This window comes from Egretta garzetta, unplaced genomic scaffold (assembly GCF_000687185.1).
Source record: "Egretta garzetta isolate BGI_Z169 unplaced genomic scaffold, ASM68718v1 scaffold211, whole genome shotgun sequence".
Taxonomy (NCBI): domain Eukaryota; kingdom Metazoa; phylum Chordata; class Aves; order Pelecaniformes; family Ardeidae; genus Egretta; species Egretta garzetta.
This window is the reverse complement of record NW_009258673.1, coordinates 786,949-802,366: the sequence shown is the minus strand read 5'-3', so window position 1 is coordinate 802,366 and position 15,418 is coordinate 786,949. Positions and strand designations below refer to the sequence as shown.

General features: G+C 43.0%; 1 protein-coding gene across 1 annotated transcript in view; it reads right to left on the bottom strand.

Moving 5' to 3' along the window:
• Positions 1–797: 797 nt before the first annotated feature.
• Positions 798–15,418, bottom strand: part of LOC104135201 (spermatid perinuclear RNA binding protein) — a 32,071-nt gene continuing 17,450 nt past the window's right edge. Inside the window, exons 8-17 of the mRNA XM_009648823.2 lie at positions 15,310–15,407; positions 14,726–14,837; positions 13,915–14,007; positions 12,878–13,077; positions 10,404–10,562; positions 8,376–8,510; positions 7,369–7,509; positions 5,603–5,726; positions 3,501–3,545; positions 798–908 (exon numbers count right to left, since the gene is read on the bottom strand). Of these exons, the coding sequence (XP_009647118.1) occupies positions 832–908; positions 3,501–3,545; positions 5,603–5,726; positions 7,369–7,509; positions 8,376–8,510; positions 10,404–10,562; positions 12,878–13,077; positions 13,915–14,007; positions 14,726–14,837; positions 15,310–15,407 (1,184 nt within the window). The 3' untranslated portion in view covers positions 798–831. The remainder of the gene's footprint in view (positions 909–3,500; positions 3,546–5,602; positions 5,727–7,368; positions 7,510–8,375; positions 8,511–10,403; positions 10,563–12,877; positions 13,078–13,914; positions 14,008–14,725; positions 14,838–15,309; positions 15,408–15,418) is intronic.

The following is a 15,418-nucleotide window of genomic DNA, read 5'->3' as shown; positions in this document are numbered from 1 at the left end:
ACTTCCTTTGTTTAAGACTTATTTCACAGAATGCACCCTAATACAGAGACAGCCTAAGATTAATTCCCTTTGTTTCGTTTGTTTTTCAGTATTTTGTGTACAAGTGCAAAGCCCTCTCGGATAACTAAGACTGTGTCTAAAAATCACAGTTACAGGATGCTGATCTTAAAGATTATAAGGAAACTCAGGTACTGATGCTTAACTATAAAAAATAAGATAAAACAATATTTTAACCCATATTTTACTAAGTTTATTACACACCATAATATTTACAAAGTTAAATGTTAACTGTAAAGTTTCTATTGTGTGAGGTTTGGTTTGTTTTTGTTTTTTGTTTTTTTTTTTTAAATTTTTAATTTTTATTTTTTTTTAAAGAACTGTGCCCTGCATTTAATAACCCTACAACAAGTACAGGTCATTAACTGAATCTGTGACTGCATTAGGAAACAGGCAGTACTCTCGTGTTACAACAAAACAGTTTATTTGTGATCAGTGTTTTATATTCTATACATCCTTCACAAATTTAATTTTACATAATCGGATACTTCATTTAAAACGTAAGATTTAAGCTTCTAGTTCTTCCCTATAACAGAAGGCTGGTATAAGTTATTTGAAAATGAGGTAACATTTCACAGAACATTTTTTTTTCAAGTTTTAGAGAACTAAATTTGCATTTTGTTAAAATCAAAAAGTAGGAAAAAAGATGTTTCTTTACAAATGACTTTGCTCAAGTATGTGTTCAAAGAAAACAGGATAAAAAGGCTTTTTTTCTTCTAACATTCTGTACTGTACTGTGGTGTTCAATCAATAGGAATTAGCTTCTGCCATTTGCTAAAAGAATGAGTAGTGGGGAACAGGATAAGTTGGGAATTTCATAACTGGTAACAGAACCATTCTCTTGGGTAAACCTACAGAGAGAAGAAAGGGAGAGGACTCCAAATGAGTTCAGTGATCCAAGAAAGTCAGATAAGAGCTTACAGTAGTGTTCTCATTAACCTTTTCCAGATCAGTCAGTCAATGGGATCTTGGGCTGCAGAGGCCCGTGAACAGTAACACTTCACCCCTTTGCACTACTCCAAGGAGCTGGCTCGCTTCAAGTTTGCTTTTATTGTTGTCCTGGCGTTTGGCAAAATTAAAGTAAGCGATATTCTCAAAAGCAGAGTTGTATTTGGACTTGAAGCTCTACTTCATCATCGTTATGATAATTAATCTCTACTATCTCGCTCTGTGTTCCGAGGTAGTTCCACAGGCCAGTTACAACTGCAGATACTTAGACAGGCACTGCTGTGCATGAGAGAGAACTCGGAGGGAAACTACTCAGCAGTTTCGATAAGCACCCAGGGAGGGCAGCCAAAACTGAAGCACCTACAGCAAATTCTGCATCTGCTTCATTATTCTGCATTTCCTCTCCTGTATTGAAGTGGCAAATCTGGAAAGATTAATATCTGCCTGATTTCGTGATTATTACAGAGTTCTTGTGGCCTCGCAAACTTCTGCACAATTAAATGTTTGTTTGGTTTTTTAATCTTTCCTATTTAAATTCTAGTATTTAACCTGTGTATCCATTTAGAAATCACAAAGCAGCAACAGCAGGTATTCCAGAGCACCAGATGATCAGAGTGAAGTTTCCCAACATGCAACAGCTTACAAAGGCAGAGACATGTTTACCTTACAGCCAAAAGCATTATCCCAGTACTTCGCATCACAATCATAAGACATTAAAAACAGAAACTCTTTATGTGAAAAATGGGGGCATTCAATTCCACAATGCTTTGAAGTCAGTGATATGTCACGTATACACAGCTAAGTGATTAAAATCCAGCTCCCAAAATAGGCATCATGAGGAAAAACTACCAAACACAGAAGGAAGGAATGAAAAAAGCAAGAAAAGCGGCAAGGGAATTGGGTAACCATCACACTCTTCAGCAAGGAAAGGATTCCTCTTACGTCACTACGTGTCCCTGCTTGAAGAAAACCACACGTGCAGATGCCAGTCATCTTAGTTCTAGTCCATGACTATTACTTGAAAAGAACCAAAGGGATTTATTTAAAAATCCATTACCATGAAGTAAGCCCTAAACTAAACTTCCTTTCATTTTCCCTTGAGAAAACGCGTAGCTGTTCCTTGCGCAACAACAAGACAACACGCAGCGCACACCCTGGGGCAGCACTGCTGCCAGCTGCCGCTCTCAAAGCGCTTGGCCGGGCGGCAGGGCCGGAGCTCTAAAACTGAAGAGGTTTGCGTTAGTGTTGAAGGGGGAATTGCGGAGTGTAAGCGCAGCCCCCGGGCCTGTTCGCCTTCCCCTTCCCCCTGAGGAGTACGGAATGGGACCAGCTGGTCTTAGTCAAGCAAAGAGAACATTTTCAATAAAGCAGCAGCATTCCTTCACTCTTTATAGCTCACATCTCTAAAAGAAAGTAATGAAAGCAACGTTTCAAAATATTTTTAACTTTTGTAATGCTATCAGGGGAGTTGGTATTGCCCCAGCTATACAAATTTGAGAGCGACAAGTACTGCACATGCTACAAAAGCTAGAAAATTAATAGCAAATCGCAGGCTTAAGATTCCCATATGAAAAAACGGAGGCCTTGAAACTCAACTCGTCATTCGAGTAGCAGGCTTCCACCCAGTTCCCGTGACGGGAGCGGAGTGGGGCTGGCTCTGGTGGGCTCGCTTTGCGTGTGCCAGGACATATCACTGACTCCAAACCCCTTTGCTCCCATTGCCACATAAACCTCATTCAAAGTAACCAAAAGGGCCGGTTAGAGGTATGCATTGTTAGTCTAGCGTAAAAAAAGCCAGTGGGTAGGGAGAAGCCGAGTTAAGAAAAACCCTTCCATCATAGCTCTCTGATTATTAGTTTATTTTACAATTTTCATGAAACCAGAGCTTTGCCAGCCTAATATTACTGTGTTTCTTAGTAAAAAGCATTGTGGCAAATTACCATGTCCTAGCTTCCTTGCAGTCTGATTGCTAACGGTATAAGCTACACAAAGACCATTCTGCTTGTCCCAGGCAGCAGCGTTTTAGCCTGCCAGGGGTGCGTGGGGGTGGGTGTATACACACAGAGTTCATAGAGCTGACAGCCTTACGGCAGCTTTGTCCACAAGCCACTTAACGCTTAGGGACAAACGTTTTGCCAGTGTTCCTGTAATGCCATTTAGATAAACACTGGTCAGAGATGCTGAAATAGGCCCTTCGGTAGTCTTTGAATGGAGCACAGATTGGCTGTAAAAAGTAAGAAAACTACTTCAATTCAGTTTCAGTATGAAAGGGAACAGGCAATTAGAACAAGCAGTCCTTCCACAAATCAGGCAAAGCATAGGCAAAAAAGCTACTCCAACCAAAAAAGAACCACAAGGTTATGGCATAAAAGTGTTGTTGTTGTCATGGTTTAAGAGCTTTAATCTCTTTGAATTTCTCCTTGGACTGCCACATTTAGACTGCCACAACAGTTTCTGTATCATTTCTAATTTGTTAATTATTGGGCTATACATACCGTAAGCTGGCGCAGCTGTACTATACCCATACGGCGCTCCATAGCCTGCAATATAAACAGATACGGGATGGGTTTCATTTCCTACAGCATCTGAAGACAATCGCCGTTCGCACACCAACACGCAGGGAGGGACCCCTTCTGGTCCGTGAAGCAGGACCACAGAGAAAACAAACTCACAAGAATACATACAAAATCTTGCTTGAAAACACTAAAATCCTTCTACCTGGTGGCCTGAAGAACAAGCTACCCAATGGTAGCTCATCAAAGAGTTAAATTCTGCCTTTCATTTCCTTAGCATTTTGTTTCAGCTGAAGCCCTCAAGCCTGTACTGTAAGAGCATGGAGCTGGCACGATCCAGTCAGACATCCCATAGTTGCTTATGTTCATCCTAACCCACAAATACAGTCTAAGGCAGGGAACAGTCATTTTCCTCAGCTTCCATTACAGAGGGGGGAATGCCAGGTGCCCGTGGCAGATACCACATCAGTAAAGCTCCTGTGAATTCTGCTTTCTCTGCCATTTCTACCAGACAAAGGACATCTGAACACCTGGAGGCAAACAGGTCAGCATTTTTTTTCCCCAAAGAGCTAAGCATGACTCTGGAGTGAGACAAAAAGCAACAGTGGTAACACCGATCTTGGTTATCACATCTCAGTAGTTCAGGAAGGCGTTACAGGTTTCTTTCTGGTGGGATCGCTTGTGTCCATCACAAAAAGCAAGAGATTTCTGAGAAGAATAGGGGGTGAAGAGAAATAAATCTGTGAAGGCCAAGGCCAATGAAAGCTTAACAACTACAGTGGCTGGGAAAGTAAACCTATTTCTGGAGTAATTCCATGCTGGCAAGAAGCATGCCCCTGGCAGGTTGAAGTGTCTCATAAATGACTCCTCAGGCAGAAAGACAGTTCCAAAAACAATGTTAACAGCCATTAAAAATGAATTACTGGGTTTTAATATTTATAATTACATCAACATACAGGAACAATGAAGACGACTTGCCATCGACTGTGCCAGGAAGCAAGTCTCCCAAACAACGGGGCTCCACTATTAGCATGTGTGAACTGCTGAAGGGTATAATTAGAGCTCATGATGTAATCTGAAAACCAGAGTGTGAGCAACGTAAGTTTTATTTTTTGGAAGCTGTTGGATTTGCTTTGACTAAGGAATCACTAGCATCTCATTCTTACAGATGTGTGGTTCTTTTTCCAAGTAAAAACGTCTAGATTCCCTTCACATGTCGCCTGCAAGCCTCAGACGTGTTGCAGAGTCACAAGGAACAATGCACTTTGAAAAGTAAGGGGAATGAGAAAGTGAACGTTTCGTTAAAATTTTCTTGTGTTTACATTTTAACACCTCATGCTGTATGTGCCTGTCGTATTAAAAAAAACCCAACACACCAAAAAACCTTTGCACTTTAGCTCTTCGAGCTGGAACAGTTTTGCTTCTGATGGTTGCAAACCTGCCCTAAGGAATCGTCAATAGACACCCTGGTGAGCAACTCACCTGCTCTGCACAGTGAGCACCGAGGACAAACGTGAACCAGAAGGCCCTTGGATATCAAAAGATGTTTCTGCCAATCAGAAGAGTGCAGCAGGGCTGACGAATTAACATCAGCCAGAGTTTGAATGGAAATTCTTTCATTTTTGTTTTTCAGCCACCACAGAAGCGACTAACGGATGCTGTGCTCACATGCACAACTCCTGTGGAAGGTTTCTGGGAGCACAGTGATTCCCGAGCCTGCCAGCTTAACCTCCACAAGGGTTTCTTGGGAAAGCCCCTCCTCACGCTAAAGGGCACAGGATCCAGGCTTCTAGCTAGGAAAAGTGTTTTGGGAATTGTACCATGGCAGCAAACTATGAGGATGACCTACAATAAAATAACAAAGCCAGGAAAGCCATTATGCCCATAACTGTGTGCCCTGTGCATGTCGAGCTTCAAGTTGCGCACTCATAAAGGACGGGTACTGCCAGCTTTTCATCTCTTTGATTTATTTAAAGCCCCGTGAATTCTCCCTTCTGCTTCATCTTAGACGATTAAAGCTGAAGAGATCGCTTTGACACATGTGGAACAGAACACCCCAGCAGACTGTTGGCGTCATGCCTTACCTGGCGTTATGTATCCAGTAGCAGCAGCTGCCCCAACAAATGCCCCTCGTGTTAAAGCACCTCGTCCTCTGCCTCGAACAGCCTGGACTGCTGCAGAAACAGCTGTATTGACAACCCCTTTAGTCTGCCCGGAGTAATAAAAAATAGCAATTCAGAAAGTGAAAGCGTTGCTGCAAATACAAGGCCATCTGCATTAAATCACCACCTTTTAATAATCTCTTCAAACATGCTCGATGCGCCAGTCTTGTTAAAGGCGGAATACAGACGGGAGAACTACTGTCCTAAGAATCGGAGTGACAGAAACCAAGGCAGTCCCTTGGCAGGTGACTGCAGGGCACAGCAGCGCACACCGAGTCCAGGAGCACGTTCACTTTGTTCAGGCCTGGCAGTCGGCGCGTCAGGCTGCGTTATTGACCCAAGTTTTGGTTGCGTGGGCACAAACAAACACTGGTGGCTTCTGACCCTTTCTCTGCTGTGCCTCGCTGCTCTCTTTCCCGCCTCCTTACAAGCTTCCTCTCCTCGATCTACAACATTGCCTTTGCTTCTCTCCCGCCATTCTGAACCCGCGTACTTCATCAGGGCCAGGATTTCACCCCAAAGACAAATAACCACCTCCTGGCAACACTGGACTGCTTTAAACTAGCTTTACTAGAATGCCACCTTCCTTCTCCCATTGTCACCACCTACAAGTGAAAGAACGGCAAGGAGTTACAGAAGCTGGTGTTGCTCACTGCATCAGGGCACAGCTTTGCTGTACTAGAGGCCCCAACTACCCCCTGAAAACAATAAAATCATGCAAATCCAGGTATTTCAAAGACAAGTCTGGCAGTTATCGCCATCATTGACCTACAGAAAAAAGAACACATGAGCAACAACAAAAAAAGAAAAATCAGAATTTAGGAAGTGCCTGAATCAGAGGTCGTTTTCATATCTTGACTGCAAGTGGGCCATCATCCTGTGAGGTCGTGTTTTTCTCATTTACCAGACTTTCAACGCAGCAATGGAAACTGAACTACTCCTGACCAAAGGTCTTGGTGAAATGGAGAGGACTCACAGAACAAAACCAAAAAGTACGAGTTGACTGGTGATACATTCTGCTCCCGTGTGAAATGACAAGAAAATCCTAATTCTGTTTGCACAAAGGAGACAAATTGTAATCCTCAAGACTTCGTCCAGACTGTGGTCCTCTGGAGGAAGAACACTGTTGATTAGTTTCTCTCTTCAACCTTAATCTTAATAGATTTGAGAGATCATTGTGGCTGTTAAACCTAATGGACCAGACTGAGCTTTTTATTATTCAAGTCTTCCTCACCAAACAAAATGGCTCATCTGAAAAGTTGAAAAGGTGCAAAAATCTCAGCTTACCCCGGAATCTGGAGAGAAGGCTGTTACCTGGCTCGAGATGACTTATCCCCTAAGGCTACGCACCCCACGTGAGGAAGGAGCGCGCTATGGCTCTGGCCTGAAACACGAGAGGCTTCCACGCCATCACTGGCTGAACCACTGACCTTACTGTATCTCCTCCAGCTCATCAGCACCTCTCTCTCTTTGTGCCTCCTTTTCTACTGTATTTCCCACAATGTGGTCCCAACTATCAGATTATACTGATATACTACAATAATTATTACAGCAAAATAAAACCAGAAACCTTCAATACGGGCATAAAACAAGAGACTGAAATCACTTGCTTCCTATAGAAGCTCCTGTATCAAAAAACAACCCAGAGCTGTGATAACAGAGCAGTCCAAAAAGCAAATAACGCTTACCTGAGGAAGAATCTTCTTTTTCTTGTTGTTTGCTGCATTAGGCCCAGAGAACAGTTTTTCAAGCGCTGCTAATGCAGCACTTGCTTTTGCTACTTTCTTATTTGGGCCTGCACCTCTGAACTTCTGCCCATCTACTTCTACCTGAAAATTGAGACATGAGTTTATGCCTAGTAGTTATCCTCGGAAATACCGTCCCGCACCCACTCATCACGACGGGCCATCTCTGAAGAACTTCAGTAGTAAAAAGTCCTCAGTGGTTTATGTGACAAATTTCTATTGCTTCTAGATTATGAAGCTGATAAAGAATGGGAATCTGGAAACTACAAGTGCAATTCAAAGAGGACCAGTGTATCTGTGTGATAGCGAATTTGGCCAGTATGCTCGAGCTTCTCAACACGGGAATGTTACCACTAGGAAACAGGGGGTTTAGGAACCATTTGAGGCTCCCCTCATCTTTATCAATGCCTTATGTACCGACATCTTTGCCTACACTGTACATACACTGTTTAACTGGGATGCTAGCTCGTACCACTTCAGAGCCCAGTGCTACTTCAGAGACAGCACAAGTACATGAAGAAATCATGTTTACCCTCTGCTACAGTCATTCCAAATACTCCTGGTGAGCTGGCAATAGGAGATTCAAATCGGGTCACTGGCGTGGGGTTACCAAAATATGTTTGCAAAATTTGCAAATCAGGTGTTTTTGCCAAGCTGTGGATATTCTACTTCCCTCCTCCTCCTCATGTCAAGACATAATGCAGTTTGGGGCTCTCAGAATCCAGTTTTAATTGTTACTGTATTTTCCTAAATCATAACAGACACTCCTTTCCCCAGACTAATCATCACAGCAGCAGTAAGAGACAGAAAAACCCGAAAATATCATCACCACAAATGTGCACTGCAAATAGCAAAATACAAAAAATCTGAACTGTAGCAGCAAGCAACTCCAAAGACTGAAGCACTGTTAATAAAACCACCTACCAACTCTGTAACGCCGCTTCACTCACCTCCATCACAAAGCGCTTGTCATGGCTTCCACCTGTCTCGGAGATGAGCTCATACTTCAGACCTCTTCTTTTTTCGTTGAGCTCCATCACCGGGTTTTTGCCACTCGCTGTGAGTATAGGACCCTGAGTTCTTACCTAGAGAGACATTTGTGGTGTTGTGTTAGAGCCTTTCTCTCTTCGACAGGCAGGCAAACATCTACAGCACCGTGGCTGCCAGTGCCACGTGGCCAGCCACGTAGAGAACACCAGCATCATCGCTGTGTCAAGCCTCTGCGATAGCTGGTTCTTCCCTTCGCAGCAGGCTTCCTGGGAACAGAGCTGTACCAGACAAGACGCTGCCTTGGCTTCAGTAGAACGTGTTGCACTAGAGCAGCGGATGGGAAGTCCCTTCTCTAAAGAACTGTAAAAGTCACACCCTCTGTTTCTGTTGGTGAGAGCTACTGTCCTCGTGGCCTGGGCTGGCGTCTGCACAAACTGAACATTACACCAGCTGCCCTTGGAATTTCAACCCTGAGGGTATCCAAAGCTGAAGCTGAGGCTGTGGTGTCAAGTTCCGTGAAATCGAAGGCTTTATCACTGAAAGGAGAGATTGGCCTCCCCAACCCTGCACACATCTCTGCTGCTCGATCTAATTATGTCCTGGCACTACTGAGCTCTGACTGAAGAGGTCTCATATCCTGAGTCACATGTTTCAGCAGAAATATCTGTAACTGGAAAGCAAGGAAGGTAAAGCTGCAATCTCAGCACACCAGTGGATCAGCCCGCATTAGACTGTGCTCAGCTACAGAAACAAATGACTACTCACTAATGAAGAAAAAGACTATTAAGGGATCAAAACAATGTTTTCCAAAGCAAATTGTTACTTTGGATAAAGATCAGGAGTCGTAAGTACCAGGACCTGCCCTTGAAAGTGAAGTGTTGCAGAAGTGTAAACATGGAAACCCAAAGTCAAGCAGCTTGGGAAATATCTTGGCCAGCTTAAAATATTACCTGCTTTCGTGATAAAATACAGTACATTTTCAAGGAAAATTAACAGGTCTGTTTGTCGAGTATAAAACACCCCCATTTCCTTTCCCTGGAGATGTCTCAGTGGACCCAATACATATATGGATTGAGTTGTCCGTGATTACGTGCTGTCTGGAAATTAAGTGGCTTCCAAGTGAAGAATTTCATGTTTTAACATCTTGACAAGTATTTGAAGAACAGAACAATTACTTGTATTTACAGCACAACCCCCCGTAGTCCTGGAAAAAAGCACTGTAACAAAAAAGAAAGCGGGGTTCTACAATGGTTTATCAGTACAGCCCCCAGAGAGCTTCCCGCAGAGCTATCAGGCAGACGAACAAATGTCCAAATTAAAGCTGTTACTCAGGCTTTTCACAGGATGCTTCTCTGAAATCCCTGGTGACAATTACAAACACACACTGGTCAAGGAAATGAGGAAGAAAAGGGTGAAAGGGACAACACCTAAGCATGAATTTAAAATCTCCCGGTTTCTCAATGGTGAAAAGAAACAAATACCAGAAATACTTTAAGAAAATATCCAACTGATGTACTACAGACCCATCACAGCTGGATTCCTGGGATGTTCAGCCAAAGTTACTGGAATTCTGTCCTTTGAGGAATACTCTATTTCCCACAACTTCAGTGAGAAAACAAGCTCAGTGTCCTCCTTATAGCACCTGACTTCAGCTCCAAGTGCCAAAGTTGAAGTACATTATACTGAAACGGGAGCGTCCTCAATGCAGCTGACTGGAAGAGACACCACCAGTCTCAAGTTTATGGCCTTATGAGGACCAACAAGATGGCTACCCCACCCTAAGCCTGAGGAAAGGAGGCACAAAGATGGGTTATTTGTCCACAGTGACACAAAGCCTGTGGCGGATCTGGGACTGGAAACTATCTCTTAATTCCTCATCCATCACCCTAACTAAACCACCATCCTTTCCTGGGAGAAGAGAAAAAACCAAATCCAAAACCCAAACCGCACACCTTTCCATCACTTGTACTTTGTAACGGAGCACTCACCTCTAGGGTAGCGGAGGTGTCAGCTGTGGAATTTCCAGTATTATTGCTTGAGATTGAAGACATTGTTTCATTTTTACCTTCAGTATCTGATTTTTCATCAGAACTCATACACTCCACATCTGCATCAAAGCCAGTTGGATACCCCATCGCTTGTAAAACCTACAACAAAGCCACATGAAGTGAACTGTAAAATAAGTAGCAGTACAGAAACAAATACAAAGCTGATCGCAACACAAAAGAATGCCCACCATACACTTAATAAAGGCAGATTGCTTAAAAATGTGTTTTCTCCTGTGTTGCAATGGAGATAAACACAATAGCAATGGGGAAAATAGTTCCAGGTTTTCAAAAGCGGAATCAAGACAAACAGAATTTTAGTCTCAAAGATAGCAATTACTCATGAACATCATTCATCATCTCAAGAATGCCTTGTTAGGTAACAGATTAAATTTCAGAAGTGCATCCACTGCGTAACACTGCTTAACAGCATGATAAAGAGATTGTTTTGCACACCATTTCCCCCTCTCTCTGTGTGTAGGGACAGATCAAGAGATTGACTGTAGGTAAACAAGACAAAGTCTTAAGAGAATTAAAGCACTGTAATCCTACAGGATGGTACTTCTGGAGTTTCCTAGGAAACTGCAGGCGACAGCCAGTAGGTACCCAAGGAGTACACAAAACGTGTCCCTGACGCTAGGGGACTGATACCACCTCCCTCGCTTGCACCTTGCAGGAACACCAGAGGGTAGATGCTTCCAAAGCGGGTGTACGGGGAGCAAAGCCCACGTGAGGTAAAGGAATGCCCGGCTAGCAGAGTAATGCACTGTCTGTCTGCAGTAAGCCAGCTCTTAGTGAGCCACGTCACAACCCCCAAGCTTTCTCCACGCTGCCTACAACAAGCAGCTGTACAGCAAATGAAAATTTACTGATTAAGATACTACTCATCAGTTCCCTCTAAAACATCCTCCACTAGCAAGGCCAGCCTCTCCTTGAACCAGCTACCTAACCTGGTTGTATGCAGGTACCAGACACAGGCCCAAAAGAATCTGAAAAGAACCTGAAGCTTTGCTGAAAATTTAGTCCCAAGAACAAAAATCACTCTGTTCCAACCCTGAATTGAGACCTGCATGGGTAACTCTAGGCTCAGCTCCCATACAGTCGTGGTAGATTCGGCTGCATTTTCAGGCCTTCTAAATTTTAAAAAGGTCAGCTCTAGCATTATTCCCTCTTGTAAGCCAGGGAAGGCAGGCCCCCTATCTGCTAGGAAATGAAAAAAAAGCCAGTCTCTACCACACCACCCATTTCCTCTTGGCTTGAATCATGGATGTTTTGAACTGCAGCCCAGGATTTGTATACGTGTAAATTTAGAGAAAACAGAGCTGGGTAGGCACCAGCACAGATCTGGCTGATGCAGAGAGCTTCAAGGGCAGAGAAGTCACAGCTTTTCAGTGCAAGGGTTTTTTGGTTTTTTTTAATTTTTTTATTTTTTTTTTTTTAAAAAGAAACAACTGCAGGGAGGGAGGGAAAATAAAAGAATGAGGCAGAAGGTCTGGAAGGACACACATGCAGAGAGCTACTTTTCCTGGAGGAACAACACATTCCCTCAGATACTTCTGGACACTTTGAACTTGAAAGCACATGGGACAATGGGGTTTTCAAAACTGAAATCAAAGGAAAGCAGAAAGTTGCCAGATGAAGCTTCTAAAAAGGAAATTCTTGTTCAAAACAAAGCGAAGCACAGAATGACAGATGGGCTTGGTCCTATCAGAAGTGCAGTTCTAATAAAAGAGGTTCTCCTCCACATGAACTGTCAGTAGGAAACCTTCATTTCTTCCCAGAAGCCCAGGGGGCTGGGTCTGCTTTAGCACTCTGAACTGTCCTCGCGCAGGACAAGGACATTCACGCTGGGCGTTCCAGCCTATCGCTGCTTTAGCAGAGCTCAGCTCTGTCCTGTAGAGCACACGCAGGAAGCAACAGCAGGTTGACTAGTACCTGAACGATGCTAGTCTCTTACTGAAAAACTGACTGGAGACCAATCATTTACATACAGTGTTTATCCCAGTGTGCAAAGGTAACTCTTCAGACACTGAAGATGGGAAACGGCTCCATGTTTTCCAGGAGCTCACAACCCAGGAATGGACACAGAGAAGGAAGGGGAGAAAGAGGGAGCCACCAACATGCTGTTTCAAACCAACAGGAGGAAGGAGCAGAACAGAACAAAACTGAACCCCTCCAGTCCAGAACTTAAACACCACATTCAGTCCTTTGCCACGTGAGCTGACCTGCAGAACCCTGGGCAGCTCTCCCTCCCCTCCACTAGTATCTTTGAGCCATGCCCAGCTGTGTTTAGAGTACACTGGTAGTAGCTCAGAATCATCTGAATTTTTTTAATTTTGAGGTTGCATAGTACTGACCATATTTCATACTCTATGTTCCAAGATCTGGGGTTAGCAGATTACTTCAGGCTGCCTTACCTTCACTGCCACATGGAGCTTGGCTGTTTTCTTAGAAGGTCCTGATGCTTCATATGTCGTACCATCAACATCTACAGACATTGTGAAGACTGGGGCATGGACTGGACCAGACTGTGACAGCAGCTTATACTGAAGCCCTGGCCTGATTTGGTTCAGCCTCATCAGAGCATTCATGAGATCTATTGCTTTACTATCTAGTACTAGTACAAGATAGTAGAAAGGGGTGGGGAAGGGGAGGGGTGGGAGGGAAAATGAACAAAACAAGATGAACAGAAAAATGAAACAGTTTGCATTTCAGTGCCTTCTGTCTGTATAAAGGAGCAAAACAACCCCTCAGCCTCTCAGAAGTTGAGGATAGCCATTCACGCTGCTAAGTCTTTAATAAGCCATTCTACTTTTGGGTAACAACTATAATTGCCCACTTTTTTACCCAATTCTTTTGCAGCTAGCTATATTCATCCTGGCTGCTATAAAAGGAATAGCAAGTTTTATAGGTAGTGAGGAACCAGATCCAGAACTGGCACCAAAGCAGCGCAATGAAAAGAGCCCCCAGAACTGACTGGATCCCAGCAATGCTGAGAGACTTCTAGCCTGTGCACGTATGCAATGTCAATGTTTTGTAGCTTAAGCATTTTATTTTTTTTTTTTGTGGGAGGTCTTAGGAGACCAACAACTAGCTCAAGAAGGGGAAGAATGCAAAAAGGCAAATCTTCACACAGCAAAGTCACTGCAGTATTTTGAAAAAAAAAAAACCAACAACCAAACCAAAACAACCCACAGTACAGGGACATTATCAATAAAATACCTCAGCTGCATCCCATTTAAAAATGCAAATCATTCACTTAGTAAAACATGTCGGGGGGAATTCAGATGCACAGTAAGAGATGTGTTTGACATTCTGAATGTGGGGTGATAGAGACAACATTTCTTGTTCCAAAGACTTTTTCACAAGTTATTCCGCACCAACACAGAGCAGCTTTTAAACTCCCACTGCACAATAGATCTTTGAAAACAGAATGGAGAAGTGTCACACTTACTTTTCCTCAGATTGCGCTTCATCTTTTTATTTGGATCTTTATCATCCCCAACACTATCTTCGAATGGTCTCTTAAGAGCAGATGAGCCTGTACCTAGGGTATAAATTTCCTTGTAATATGGATATGCTATTAGAAAAACAAAATTCCACACCAGGAGTCTGATTAGTCCCATACTGTTCCTCGCATGTTTATGATGAAAAGAACTCAACCATCAGTCAAAGCTTTACTGCTACACGTAAACCAGTATTAGCTTATTACTCACTGTACCATGCCATGCCAGATGTCTGTTTCCAATAGCATGTGTGATATAAGTACTGTAATACTGCAGTGTTGTTTTTTACAGTTATGTCTAAGGCAAGAACTCTAAAAGTATTGTTTTTACAAAAAATATACATGGAAATTTATTTTCATTAGATGTATATTGTTTTCTAACAAGAAATCTTGAGTAATTCTTATTACGGACACTTGTTCCATGCTTTTTGACCAGTCTACAGTCTCCCCTTCCCCAGCATAAGAATCATAAACACCACTTTTACTCTTCAGACCCCAAAGGACTTTGTGCTTAAAGAAAATTGTCGGCTGTATTCTAGCTGTACCGCTGCTCCTCTGTTCATACTTCTAGAGGACAGAACTTCCAGATTTTCTCCTAACAATGAAATATTAAAACCAACCCAACCCAAACCCACACATTTACCAACAAAGAAAAGCCTTTACCTTGCATTCACAGCATATAATTCAAGAATTTCACCCATTCTAAATTAACCCCTAGTTTACCACCCAATTAGTGATTTTTGGAGCAAGCAGTACCTACCTTCTTTATCAGTTACTGACCAGGAATATTTCTGAAACGACTTATTTGATGGGAGGGGATCCATTTCCAAAACCTTATAGATCTGACCAAAGGCTGATAATCTGAGGGCATGCTATAAGGTGACAGTAGAAACATAAGTTACATCACAACGCTATGTTACCTCGGTTGTCTTAAGTTTCTAAATAAGTTTGTAGACACAAACCCACTTCTTCTGTGAGAAGACAGCTTCTACTGCTATCTCTTATGACAGCTATAGAAAATGCTAATGTCTAAAAATTGAAAACTCATTAATTTCTGTAATACAAAGCGCAGGACACACTGACATGGAGCCTACTCAAGGGCTCTGTGCCATAAGCACTCGAGGTGGGATGCAAGTGGTGCTCAGACATTAGGCTGCCTTTTGTAAGGATCAGATTTTGTACGCATTTAACTCCGGCACTCATTAATCTTTCCAGGGTAGTGCACTGGAAGAACTGTCAGGACTGCCTTTAAAATAAGCTATCTTAGCAGAGAACAAATTGTATTAATGAGCTGAAATCGTCACTGTTACAGCATCTAGCTCCTCAGAAGCATGAGTTTTCTACCTGAGCACTGTGTGTAATGGCTTCTTTTTGCTGAACTGTCATATAGGACAAAGCATCTGTTGGCTCCCGTTCGCAGGGGTCATGCAGACCAGGGCCTCCTAGAAGGGAA